Raw genomic sequence first — 14,300 nt, forward strand, 5'->3', positions numbered from 1 at the left:
CACCGTTTGCAACCAGTTGGAAAACTGCCGTTAGAACCAGTGGTGTTGTGCCATCAGAACCGGAGCATGTGAACATGACTTCCCACAGCCCTTGACCCCTCGGTGACCTCACAAGAAAAGATTATAATCTGATGATGATGGAGCATTTCATTTTGCCACTAAACCTCGCCTCTGCTTAGCAGTTTTCTTTTTTAGTGATTTTATTCTGTATAGAAGTGTTCGGTTTGGTTTTAAGCACTCCTGAATTTCACAGCTAAGCGAAAAAATGGAGGCTACATTGATGCCTCCAGGATCAGACAGTTATGAACCAATTGAGTATCTGCTGCAAGTAGGAACTGGATCTTAGGGTACACAAGTTGCTAACTTCGGTGCTGGGCTGCACCAGGCCCTGTTGCGCTACTCTCCAGTCTTTCTAATTTCATGTGTAGCTTATTACATTATTCGCTTTATTTCAAAGCCCTTGTGTTTAGCTCGCTGTGCTCCAGTACCTTTATCTGCCAAAGTGATGGTCCCATGATGAGTAAATGTCAAGTGGCTCGGAGGTGGGGGGTGTATTCCAGGAATTAGAAGTGAGACGATCCTGTTCCGGGTCTGTAGTTTAGTGGCTAGACCACATCCTGCCTCTTGGCCAGTATTTTTGGTTTAATAAAGTGCTTCATATTGGTGTTAATATTTCTAAGTGCTCCTATCTTGGTAGATAACAGAAGCCAGGGAGATAAAGAGTTTGTCGAGTGGAGAAGCCAGGTCCTGAGCACTTCAATATCAAAGCTGTGATTCATAATAATGATTGCTCCTCCCTTGCATGTTAATCTTGTCTATTCTGCTGGGCTTCCTTATGCCTAATCATGCCTAAAAACCTCCGCCTGATCTTCTTGGTGATGCTTAATGTGCAGCAGGGCAAGCTTGCTCAGGAACCACACACTTGCTCTTAAATGGCTAAATATGCCTGAGTGATGAAAGCTTTGTGGCAAATATTTAGTTCTGCAGAATATTTTGGGGGGCTGGACTACAGCTTTGTGTTCCATTACGCTGCGAGTATAATGCAGTCCGGACAGCGATTCTGTATTTTCCAGCTCTGTTCTCCCCTTTGGTTATTGTTGTCCTGCCCCTTCATTTACATATTGCCCTTCCTCCCTGTCCTCGTGATCTTCTTCACTGCTCTTCTCCCAGCGAACTTGGTGCCATTCTAGACCATGCTTTCTGTGTTGTTAGTTCATAGGAAAAATCCCCGTTTATTTGTTCACAGCCTTCGATTTGTTTGAAGACAGCCGCGTGCGTTTCTTCTGCAGTGACAGGTCTTCCTGGACTCCTCAAAGCTTTTCAGTTCTTTTGAACTGCATTGATATCGTCTTGCAAGTCATTTCCATAGCTGTACATATCTGTGTCCACCTTAAGTGCCTCGTGCATCGCTTTCTAGTTGGTAAGTGCACCAGTGTCCTTTGCCAGAAACAAACAAAATATCACTTTCCCTAAGGCCGGGCATCCAGGATTTGTCTTTCCTGGGATGACGTGGGCCGTGTTGGGGCTGTCCCTTGAGTGGGTTGCTCAAGCCTTCTGCCCCCTTCTTGCTGATCTACATGTGATGGTTCTTACAGGCTAGGGGCATCGCCCCTTTATTCCTTTCACAATCTTTCCTCATTAGTACTGTTTGTCTAGTGGTGCGACTGTGATGGGCTTTTTCCCTATTCTGGCATTCCCATTCGTGATGTGCAGCGCATTGTGATACCATGGCTTTCTATGGTCCTGCTGTGATGAATCCCTATTGTGTAGGATGCATCTCTCTGCTGAGCTCTTCAGCTATGCATCCCCATTCATGATGTGCAGCGCATTGTGACACCATGGCTTTCTATGGTCCTGCAGTGATGAATCCCTATTGTGTAGGATGCATCTCTCTGCTGAGCTCTTCAGCTATGCATCCCCATTCATGATGTGCAGCGCATTGTGATACCATGGCTTTCTATGGTCCTGCTGTGATGAATCCCTATTGTGTAGGATGCATCTCTCTGCTGAGCTCTTCAGCTATGCATCCCCATTCGTGATGTGCAGCGCATTGTGATACCATGGCTTTCTATGGTCCTGCTGTGATGAATCCCTATTGTGTAGGATGCATCTCTCTGCTGAGCTCTTCAGCTATGCATCCCCATTCATGATGTGCAGCGCATTGTGATACCATGGCTTTCTATGGTCCTGCTGTGATGAATCCCTATTGTATAAGATGCATCTCTCTGCTGAGCTCTTCAGCTATGCATCCCCATTCATGATGTGCAGCGCATTGTGATACCATGGCTTTCTATGGTCCTGCTGTGATGAATCCCTATTGTGTAGGATGCATCTCTCTGCTGAGCTCTTCAGCTATGCATCCCCATTCATGATGTGCAGCGCATTGTGATACCATGGCTTTCTATGGTCCTGCTGTGATGAATCCCTATTGTATAAGATGCATCTCTCTGCTGAGCTCTTCAGCTATGCATCCCCATTCGTGATGTGCAGCGCATTGTGATACCATGGCTTTCTATGGTCCTGCTGTGATGAATCCCTATTGTATAAGATGCATCTCTCTGCTGAGCTCTTCAGCTATGCATCCCCAATCATGATGTGCAGCGCATTGTGATACCATGGCTTTCTATGGTCCTGCTGTGATGAATCCCTATTCTGTAGGATGCATCTCTCTGCTGAGCTCTTCAGCTATGCATCCCCATTCGTGATGTGCAGCGCATTGTGATACCATGGCTTTCTATGGTCCTGCTGTGATTAATCCCTATTGTGTAGGATGCATCTCTCTGCTGAGCTCTTCAGCTATGCATCCCCATTCGTGATGTGCAGCGCATTGTGATACCATGGCTTTCTATGGTCCTGCTGTGATGAATCCCTATTGTGTAAGATGCATCTCTCTGCTGAGCTCTTCAGCTATGCATCCCCATTCATGATGTGCAGCGCATTGTGATACCATGGCTTTCTATGGTCCTGCTGTGATGAATCCCTATTGTATAAGATGCATCTCTCTGCTGAGCTCTTCAGCTATGCATCCCCATTCGTGATGTGCAGCGCATTGTGATACCATGGCTTTCTATGGTCCTGCTGTGATGAATCCCTATTGTGTAGGATGCATCTCTCTGCTGAGCTCTTCAGCTATGCATCCCCATTCATGATGTGCAGCGCATTGTGACACCATGGCTTTCTATGGTCCTGCAGTGATGAATCCCTATTGTGTAGGATGCATCTCTCTGCTGAGCTCTTCAGCTATGCATCCCCATTCATGATGTGCAGCCCATTGTGACACCATGGCTTTCTATGGTCCTGCTGTGATGAATCCCTATTGTGTAGGATGCATCTCTCTGCTGAGCTCTTCAGCTATGCATCCCCATTCATGATGTGCAGCGCATTGTGATACCATGGCTTTCTATGGTCCTGCTGTGATGAATCCCTATTGTGTAGGATGCATCTCTCTGCTGAGCTCTTCAGCTATGCATCCCCATTCGTGATGTGCAGCGCATTGTGATACCATGGCTTTCTATGGTCCTGCTGTGATGAATCCCTATTGTGTAGGATGCATCTCTCTGCTGAGCTCTTCAGCTATGCATCCCCATTCATGATGTGCAGCGCATTGTGACACCATGGCTTTCTATGGTCCTGCAGTGATGAATCCCTATTGTGTAGGATGCATCTCTCTGCTGAGCACTTCAGCTATGCATCCCCATTCATGATGTGCAGCGCATTGTGATACCATGGCTTTCTATGGTCCTGCTGTGATGAATCCCTATTGTGTAGGATGCATCTCTCTGCTGAGCTCTTCAGCTATGCATCCCCATTCGTGATGTGCAGCGCATTGTGATACCATGGCTTTCTATGGTCCTGCTGTGATGAATCCCTATTGTGTAGGATGCATCTCTCTGCTGAGCTCTTCAGCTATGCATCCCCATTCATGATGTGCAGCGCATTGTGATACCATGGCTTTCTATGGTCCTGCTGTGATGAATCCCTATTGTGTAGGATGCATCTCTCTGCTGAGCTCTTCAGCTATGCATCCCCATTCATGATGTGCAGCGCATTGTGATACCATGGCTTTCTATGGTCCTGCTGTGATGAATCCCTATTGTTTAGGATGCATCTCTCTGCTGAGCTCTTCAGCTATGCATCCCCATTCATGATGTGCAGCGCATTGTGATACCATGGCTTTCTATGGTCCTGCTGTGATGAATCCCTATTGTGTAGGATGCATCTCTCTGCTGAGCTCTTCAGCTATGCATCCCCATTCGTGATGTTCAGCGCATTGTGACACCATGGCTTTCTATGGTGCTGCTGTGATTATACCCTATTGTGTAGGATGCATCTCTCTGCTGAGCCCCTCAGCTATGCATCCCCATTCGTGATGTGCAGCGCATTGTGATACCATGGCTTTCTATGGTCCTGCTGTGATGAATCCCTATTGTATAAGATGCATCTCTCTGCTGAGCTCTTCAGCTATGCATCCCCATTCGTGATGTGCAGCGCATTGTGATACCATGGCTTTCTATGGTCCTGCTGTGATGAATCCCTATTGTGTAGGATGCATCTCTCTGCTGAGCTCTTCAGCTATGCATCCCCATTCATGATGTGCAGCGCATTGTGATATCATGGCTTTCTATGGTCCTGCTGTGATGAATCCCTATTGTGTAGGATGCATCTCTCTGCTGAGCTCTTCAGCTATGCATCCCCATTCATGATGTGCAGCGCATTGTGATACCATGGCTTTCTATGGTCCTGCTGTGATGAATCCCTATTGTGTAGGATGCGTGTCTCTGCTGAGCTCCTCAGCTGTGCATCCCCATTCGTGATGTGCAGCGCATTGTGATACCATGGCTTTCTATGGTCCTGCTGTGATGAATCCCTATTGTGTAGGATGCATCTCTCTGCTGAGCTCTTCAGCTATGCATCCCCATTCATGATGTGCAGCGCATTGTGATACCATGGCTTTCTATGGTCCTGCTGTGATGAATCCCTATTGTGTAGGATGCGTGTCTCTGCTGAGCTCTTCAGCTATGCATCCCCATTCATGATGTGCAGCGCATTGTGATACCATGGCTTTCTATGGTCCTGCTGTGATTAATCCCTATTGTGTAGGATGCATCTCTCTGCTGAGCTCTTCAGCTATGCATCCCCATTCGTGATGTGCAGCGCATCGTGACACCATGGCTTTCTATGGTCCTGCTGTGATGAATCCCTATTGTGTAGGATGCATCTCTCTGCTGAGCTCCTCAGCTATGCATCCCCATTCGTGATGTGCAGCGCATTGTGATACCATGGCTTTCTATGGTCCTGCTGTGATGAATCCCTATTGTATAAGATGCATCTCTCTGCTGAGCTCAGCTATGCATCCCCATTCATGATGTGCAGCGCATTGTGATACCATGGCTTTCTATGGTCCTGCTGTGATGAATCCCTATTGTGTAGGATGCATCTCTCTGCTGAGCTCTTCAGCTATGCATCCCCATTCGTGATGTGCAGCGCATTGTGACACCATGGCTTTCTATGGTGCTGCTGTGATTAATCCCTATTGTGTAGGATGCATCTCTCTGCTGAGCCCCTCAGCTATGCATCCCCATTCGTGATGTGCAGCGCATTGTGATACCATGGCTTTCTATGGTCCTGCTGTGATGAATCCCTATTGTATAAGATGCATCTCTCTGCTGAGCTCTTCAGCTATGCATCCCCATTCGTGATGTGCAGCGCATTGTGATGAATCCCTATTGTGTAGGATGCATCTCTCTGCTGAGCTCTTCAGCTATGCATCCCCATTCATGATGTGCAGCGCATTGTGATACCATGGCTTTCTATGGTCCTGCTGTGATGAATCCCTATTGTGTAGGATGCGTGTCTCTGCTGAGCTCTTCAGCTATGCATCCCCATTCATGATGTGCAGCGCATCGTGATACCATGGCTTTCTATGGTCCTGCTGTGATGAATCCCTATTGTGTAGGATGCGTGTCTCTGCTGAGCTCTTCAGCTATGCATCCCCATTCATGATGTGCAGCGCATTGTGATACCATGGCTTTCTATGGTCCTGCTGTGATTAATCCCTATTGTGTAGGATGCATCTCTCTGCTGAGCTCTTCAGCTATGCATCCCCATTCGTGATGTGCAGCGCATTGTGATACCATGGCTTTCTATGGTCCTGCTGTGATGAATCCCTATTGTGTAGGATGCATCTCTCTGCTGAGCTCTTCAGCTATGCATCCCCATTCATGATGTGCAGCGCATTGTGATACCATGGCTTTCTATGGTCCTGCTGTGATGAATCCCTATTGTGTAGGATGCATCTCTCTGCTGAGCTCTTCAGCTATGCATCCCCATTCATGATGTGCAGCGCATTGTGATACCATGGCTTTCTATGGTCCTGCTGTGATGAATCCCTATTGTGTAGGATGCGTGTCTCTGCTGAGCTCCTCAGCTATGCATCCCCATTCGTGATGTGCAGCGCATTGTGGTACCATGGCTTTCTATGGTCCTGCTGTGATGAATCCCTATTGTGTAGGATGCATCTCTCTGCTGAGCTCTTCAGCTATGCATCCCCATTCATGATGTGCAGCGCATTGTGATACCATGGCTTTCTATGGTCCTGCTGTGATGAATCCCTATTGTGTAGGATGCATCTCTCTGCTGAGCTCTTCAGCTATGCATCCCCATTCGTGATGTGCAGCGCATTGTGATACCATGGCTTTCTATGGTCCTGCTGTGATGAATCCCTATTGTGTAGGATGCATCTCTCTGCTGAGCTCTTCAGCTATGCATCCCCATTCGTGATGTGCAGCGCATTGTGATACCATGGCTTTCTATGGTCCTGCTGTGATGAATCCCTATTGTGTAGGATGCATCTCTCTGCTGAGCTCTTCAGCTATGCATCCCCATTCGTGATGTGCAGCGCATTGTGATACCATGGCTTTCTATGGTCCTGCTGTGATGAATCCCTATTCTGTAGGATGCATCTCTCTGCTGAGCTCTTCAGCTATGCATCCCCATTCGTGATGTGCAGCGCATTGTGATACCATGGCTTTCTATGGTCCTGCTGTGATTAATCCCTATTGTGTAGGATGCATCTCTCTGCTGAGCTCTTCAGCTATGCATTCCCATTCGTGATGTGCAGCGCATTGTGATACCATGGCTTTCTATGGTCCTGCTGTGATGAATCCCTATTGTATAAGATGCATCTCTCTGCTGAGCTCTTCAGCTATGCATCCCCATTCATGATGTGCAGCGCATTGTGATACCATGGCTTTCTATGGTCCTGCTGTGATGAATCCCTATTGTATAAGATGCATCTCTCTGCTGAGCTCCTCAGCTATGCATCCCCATTCGTGATGTGCAGCGCATTGTGACATCGTGGCTTTCTATGGTCCTGCTGTGATGAATCCCTATTGTGTAGGATGCATCTCTCTGCTGAGCTCTTCAGCTATGCATCCCCATTCATGATGTGCAGCGCATTGTGATACCATGGCTTTCTATGGTCCTGCTGTGATGAATCCCTATTGTGTAGGATGCATCTCTCTGCTGAGCTCTTCAGCTATGCATCCCCATTCGTGATGTGCAGCGCATTGTGATACCATGGCTTTCTATGGTCCTGCTGTGATGAATGCCTATTGTGTAGGTTGCATCTCTCTGCTGAGCTCTTCAGCTATGCATCCCCATTCATGATGTGCAGCGCATTGTGACACCATGGCTTTCTATGGTCCTGCTGTGATGAATCCCTATTGTGTAGGATGCATCTCTCTGCTGAGCTCTTCAGCTATGCATCCCCATTCGTGATGTGCAGCGCATCGTGACACCATGGCTTTCTATGGTCCTGCTGTGATGAATCCCTATTGTGTAGGATGCATCTCTCTGCTGAGCTCCTCGGCTATGCATCCCCATTCGTGATGTGCAGCGCATCGTGATACCATGGCTTTTTATGGTCCTGCTGTGATGAATCCCTATTGTGTAGGATGCATCTCTCTGCTGAGCTCCTCAGCTATGCATCCCCATTCGTGATGTGCAGCGCATTGTGATACCATGGCTTTTTATGGTCCTGCTGTGATGAATCCCTATTGTGTAGGATGCATCTCTCTGCTGAGCTCCTCAGCTATGCATCCCCATTCGTGATGTGCAGCGCATTGTGATACCATGGCTTTCTATGGTCCTGCTGTGATGAATCCCTATTGTGTAGGATGCATCTCTCTGCTGAGCTCCTCAGCTATGCATCCCCATTCGTGATGTGCAGCGCCTTGTGATACCATGGCTTTCTATGGTCCTGCTGTGATGAATCCCTATTGTGTAAGATGCATCTCTCTGCTGAGCTCTTCAGCTATGCATCCCCATTCGTGAGCAGCGCATTGTGGTACCATGGCTTTCTATGGTCCTGCTGTGATGAATCCCTATTGTGTAGGATGCATCTCTCTGCTGAGCTCTTCAGCTATGCATCCCCATTCGTGATGTGCAGCGCATTGTGATACCATGGCTTTCTATGGTCCTGCTGTGATGAATCCCTATTGTGTAGGATGCATCTCTCTGCTGAGCTCTTCAGCTATGCATCCCCATTCATGATGTGCAGCGCATTGTGATACCATGGCTTTCTATGGTCCTGCTGTGATGAATCCCTATTGTGTAGGATGCATCTCTCTGTTGAGCTCTTCAGCTATGCATCCCCATTCATGATGTGCAGCGCATTGTGATACCATGGCTTTCTATGGTCCTGCTGTGATGAATCCCTATTGTGTAGGATGCATCTCTCTGCTGAGCTCTTCAGCTATGCATCCCCATTCATGATGTGCAGCGCATTGTGATACCATGGCTTTCTATGGATCGCTTACGGAATGTTATTTCAAGCTATCAGAGGAGATTCCCACCATGATGCTACCATTGTATACCACCCCCATTTCAAAGTAGCCTATTGCGGGGCACATATGACACCGTAGGGAAGGAGATGGACATTTTGGGGACTCTGGAATAAGAGCCGCTATGGGATTTTTCTCTACAGCACCAGGAGTCTCAGGGGGATTCTACCACTGAGGGCAAGAAGCAGGATGACGGAGCAGTGACTAGCGGTCACTAAGTTGGGTTGGGAGCTAAAGCTGGTACCTTGAAGTCTGCACGTTTTCCAGACTCTCGCTCTCGACTCCTAGATAGGAGAGCCACACATCCACAGCAACGATGGTGTCCATGCCAAGAGACTATGATGCTGTGACCCCTAGCGGATAGCATTACTGAGCCTGAGCACTACCTGTCCAGAGCGCATCCATGCTTCAATCATTTACCAAAGACTTCTCTCTGAATGTGTGAAAAATTGCCTTCATGGGAAAATACTTGTTTCCACGAGCAATTCCGTTTTCACCTTTCTTTCATCATGACCATGTTTCCATCGTTGCACACTACACTTACAGATGCACACAATGACGCCACCTTTCCCCCTCTCCATTTTTCTCTTACACTTGTGTGTATCTTTTCACCTCCTTATTCCGGTGTCTATTGTTTGGTTCATCCCTTCTACTCTTCCTTTTTCTAAACCATGGTCTGGGTATCTCTGGTGGGGGCCACATTGCCCCCATTTATCGCTTGTTTGGTTCATCCCTTCTACTCTTCATTTTTCTAAACCATGGTCTGGGTATCTCTGGTGGGGGCCACATTGCCCCCATTTATCGCACAAGGTCTCAGTGCTGTAAGACCACTACAATGGAGATTGGTGCAGTATAAAAGATGCTCAGCCTAGCATTTAACTTAAGTGTATCGTTTTTAGCAATAGCTGCTCTTGGGAATGAGGCAATGGGAGATTGGTCAGCTGACTGGTCCCCCTGCCGTGCCAATTAAATGTATTATCCCACTGAGACGTGTTTTCAGCGACACCTTGCTGGATTCCACTCGAGGTGCCCCTAAAGTAGATGCCCCTTCTTTGGTACTCAATAATGTGAACAGATTGCAGTTAGGAAAAGAGCGGGTAGATTGCAGGCCCCATCTATTATGCTTAATAAGGTTTGGCCCCAAGCATCTTGAAGGGCCCTGTAACACTGAAAACACAAGTGACAAGCCCCTGCCTCCTAACCTGGGTGTGATGGGGAGGACCAGGGAATCGAGCAAACACCTCTGCCTCTTCACGCCACTTCACCATCACACACTGACTCTGCAAACACCCGTCCACCTTCATTGCCACCATACCACAAACTAAGGACATTTTCTGCAGCCTTCATGGATTGTCTCGCTTCCAAGAGAAGCCCTTGCATACCTTAGCCACATCACATCCTGAACATCTGCATCTCCACAGGTTCCCTTTTGCCTTTCTCGCTCAAAGCCGGGCAAACCCTCCAACTCCCACCCATCACTCATCTTAAGACCCACATCCACCTCCTTCACGCCTTGCAATCACGCCGAAGCAGTACGGAGACTGTGTTCCACCTGCCCATTGTTAATGATCTATAAACGTTAGCAGATGTAAGGGTGTAGAAAGAGGAGACCGACACACAGCTGTCATGCTTTTGACTAAAGACTTTTTTATCTGGTGAGCAAATAAGAGAAACCCCTGTCTGACCCTAGTTCTAAGAGGGGTTTCCCTGCCTCAAGTAAACACTAAAGAATCTGTCAGGATGTCGGTGTGAAGCAAAGAGTCCACCGTCCTGTGTCCAAAAACCTATTTCCAACCCTTAGACTAGAAACTCAATTAAGAAAGAGGGGTGGTCTTCTTGGCCCAGAAGAATGGTTTCCTGGATGGTAGCCGAATGTTCAATTTTGGGTGATGCAAATGAAATGTTCTTCTCAAAGGATACAAATCAAAAAGCCTTAAAAAGATTCCTTGGTGTAGTTGCTTCCTTGGTGTTCTTGGTGTCCAGTAAGGCACATAGAACATAACGTCTCATATCCTCACAATGTTGGGGGTATGCCCCCCCCCCCCCACCCGCCGCTCCTCCCCTGACCTTGCTCAGATTACCCCAGGTGTTTTCCCAGTGCCAGGACAAGTGGCTTTCTTCTCCTGGCGTTAATCAAACTCTTCACAATGCCAAGAGAACAACATCCTCCTCTTGCCTCCTTTCACAATGTTCAAACACCAGGGGCTATGTCTCCCTTCCCCTGGCCTTTCTCACAATGCCACTGTGTTTACTGCCCACCTGGTTCACTATCCTCCCAGGTACTGTGATTAGGACTATGGTTTTGGAGGCAGCTTGCTATTGGGTGTGGATCCCAATGCCTTCTTGGCTCCTCTTGATTCTCAATAATTGGACCCGATTCACTATCCTGCCAGGTATTCATTTTTGTCAGGTCCCAGACCCCTTTGTTTCCTTTCTCTCGCTCTTGATCTAGGCAACCCTGACCTCCCAGTCTTCCAGGGACTGCCACGAAGAAGATGACGCTGGGTGCCACTCCTTATTGGGTGCCGGTTCCAGCCTGTGTCCCATTGTGGTATAGTCCCTCGGGTTCCCAGCAACCTCCTCCCCCCGCCCCCTGTTCTCCCAACCCTCCTCTGGTTGCTCACCGGTCTCCTTTAGCTGCTTCTGGTTCTCTCATCCCCATTCGGATACCTCGTCTTCTGTCCGACCTATGCAGCAGCTCTGAGCGGCCTCTTGCTTCCGGTTGTTGCGTCTCAGGTGGACCATGCTCTCCAGCTTATTCAGCCAGCTAGCGCTTCGTCCTCCAGCTTCCAGACACGTCGCGACCATGATGGAGGTCTCTGCAATGTTTCTGCCAACGGGTAAGTGTCCTGTCAATGACTGATTCGTTTGGCACCTGACTACAGGCTCCACAACTCCTGATTCCTCCAGGGTGGATCTCCCTCTGTGTTTGAATTTCCCTCTTCTATTTCAGCTGTGCCTCTATAAAGACTAGACTGCTCAGTATGGTTTATAGAGGTGCTCTTTATGCTTCTGCACTTCTTTCTCGTCCCAGTACTGATCTTGAGAACTCCCACTGAGTCAGTTGGTCTGTTTCTTGTCTCAGTACATAAGGGATATATGTCCCTTGAGTTCTCCCTCTTCCTCGTCCCACTGCTTCCTACCTTACAGGTTTTAAGGAAATAGATTAGGAACAGTAGGGATGGTGTTGTGGGGGGTTGGCGAGGAAGGTGGGAATAGGGTAAAGTGGGCCATGGGGATACTGTGTTCTCCTAAGCTTGTCACTAATCCCATAGGGCTTCCTCCCCATGAGATCTATCCGCTGAGTACCACCCCCAGGGGATCTATTGGATAGCTGCCTGGCCGCATGGGAAGGGGCTTCCTCTAGGGGAGAAGTGACGACATCCGAGGGTTCGTCACACAGAGCTGACCCCTGCATACTAGCCGTCACGCATTATTGCGGTTCTCGATGCATCTAATGTGGCAAAAGTGATGTGAAGATATTGTGTACAAAAGGATGTTGGGTGTATTACTTGTACAATGCAACAGCATAAATAGGGTCTTGGTGTTTTAAGAGACAAACTGGTTTTATTTCTCCGCAGGGGGGGCCTGTTGTCTATTTCCCTCGGGGCGTTGATGTTGGTTTCTCCTCATTCTAAGGCATAATCTCTGCTCGTCTTTCCTCCTAGCTTTCTGAGAGCTGGATGGGTTACAGCGGTCCTGGCTATGCCATTCTCAGCTTGGTCGTCTCGGAGAAGCACATCTGGTGCCTGGATTATAGGGGCAGCCTGTACTGCAGCGCCTTGCCTGGTGCAGGACTCCGGTGGCAGAAGTTTGAGGAACTGGTGCAGCAGGTGGCAGTCTCGCCCTCAGGTTGGTGCCCCTGTGTTATTGTAACAGTGCCATTAAGCTGTTGAATCCATGACTTGTATGGGTACTAAGCTGCCTCAGTGAATGATGTCAAGCCTGTATCCAGCTGCTGTTCTAATCTTCGCATAACTATGCACTCGCAGCCCATCACTTGAAGAACCCAGGGCTATTTTAATGTAGACACGGTTGTAAAAGGCAATTACTGAGGGCAATTGAGGTATAATTGACTGTATATGAATGAATGAATGAATGCAGCACTGATGTGTATTCCATGGGCAGCCACTTGCGGTGCGTGTGTGTGTGTGTGTGTGTCTCTTCTCGCACCATCATCATGTTGTATGTTGCTTTGTCTTTGAGCTGCTGCGGGTTGCCTTCTGTGACTGGATCCATGTCAAGGAATGTGTCTCGGTGAATGCCAACGGCATCGCTTGCTAGCATGGCACTGATTACACGGAGAAACAGAAGCCTGGCAGTCTTTTTAAGGCCTTGCAGCTTGCACTGCAGGGCTGCCAGCAATACGAGGCCGTGGCATTCTGCTGTGGAACATTCTGTTCTGCTTTTTGTGAATGCAATATTGCTGAGTAATTCTCATCTCATCCGATGACCCTTTAAATCCCGTGGGTGCGTCTAGAAAGTCATTGTTTTTGGGGTACAATGTGAGATGCCTAATAATAGGCCAACTGTTTCCATCACACTGGAGTTGTCCCTTCCATTATGATGCATCCCAGAATATTTCTGAATTTGGAAGCACGTTTCCTAAGCTACCTGTAAAAGTGATGTCTCATAAAATCCATCTGCTATGTACAATGTATGGTCTATGCAGATTTCCATAGACTTTGATCTTCAATTTCCTATAAATATATAAGCTGGTTGATACTGGGCATTTGACGGAGAACTGTTTTTTGCAACGGCCAGTTTGACCTTGCATCTCATGTATATGTTGCGCCCGCACTGTCTAAATAAAGCATGTGCTCTGAACAGTCTTGATTCCTGGTACTGAACGCTATATTGTCATCCGGTGCCCAGTGCCTGGTGCCGGTTTCCAGCAATGAGCTCCCCTATTTGGTTGGTCCTCAATGCACAAGCTTTTCCAATCCTATTATTTGACACAGGATCAATGTTCTCCGCCCTCCTGCTGTTTTTCTCCATGCAGTCTTCCTGTCGTCTGCAGCTGAAGGCTGGCAGTGAAAAGGAAAATACTGGGGATCCCAGTGAAAGCCAGTATTTCTGTGGACAAGAGCTGTCTAATAATGTAAATGAATTGAGCAAAGCAATCCTTTGCCAAGAGAATCTGTCTGTCCGCTCCTCTTCACACGTTACGTTGTGCTTGTAAGGTCTCTCCAGCCATCAAAGTGCCCTCCTGGCACCTGATGCGAGATGTGATGAGAGGGAGATCCTTCAACCGCAGCCATGCTCCATAGCTGTACATTGCCCAGCGCTGGCTCTTTCATGAAGTCCTGTGCTTTGACTATCCTTCATCTTGCCGAGACTCCTATCTGGCTTTTTAGACCAGCATTTCTCATAGTTGCACTGTGTGCAGCCTATCCGACTCCTTTCGGCCCAGTCAGCCAGTATGTGGCGATGCCCTAGCCAGCACCGGAGACGGGT

At 48.1% G+C, this 14,300-nt stretch overlaps 1 protein-coding gene across 3 annotated transcripts in view; it reads left to right on the plus strand.

The window, feature by feature from the left end:
* TECPR2 (tectonin beta-propeller repeat containing 2) overlaps window positions 1–14,300 on the plus strand; it is an 879,235-nt gene that overhangs the window by 288,028 nt on the left and 576,907 nt on the right. For all 3 annotated transcript variants that reach the window (XM_069638097.1, XM_069638099.1, XM_069638098.1), the window contains one exon: window positions 12,512–12,695. In XM_069638097.1, coding sequence (XP_069494198.1) covers window positions 12,512–12,695 — 184 coding nt within the window. The remainder of the gene's footprint in view (window positions 1–12,511; window positions 12,696–14,300) is intronic.

This window comes from Ambystoma mexicanum, chromosome 14 (genome assembly GCF_040938575.1).
Source record: "Ambystoma mexicanum isolate Mex_15411 chromosome 14, UKY_AmexF1_1, whole genome shotgun sequence".
Classification (NCBI taxonomy): Eukaryota; Metazoa; Chordata; class Amphibia; order Caudata; family Ambystomatidae; genus Ambystoma; species Ambystoma mexicanum.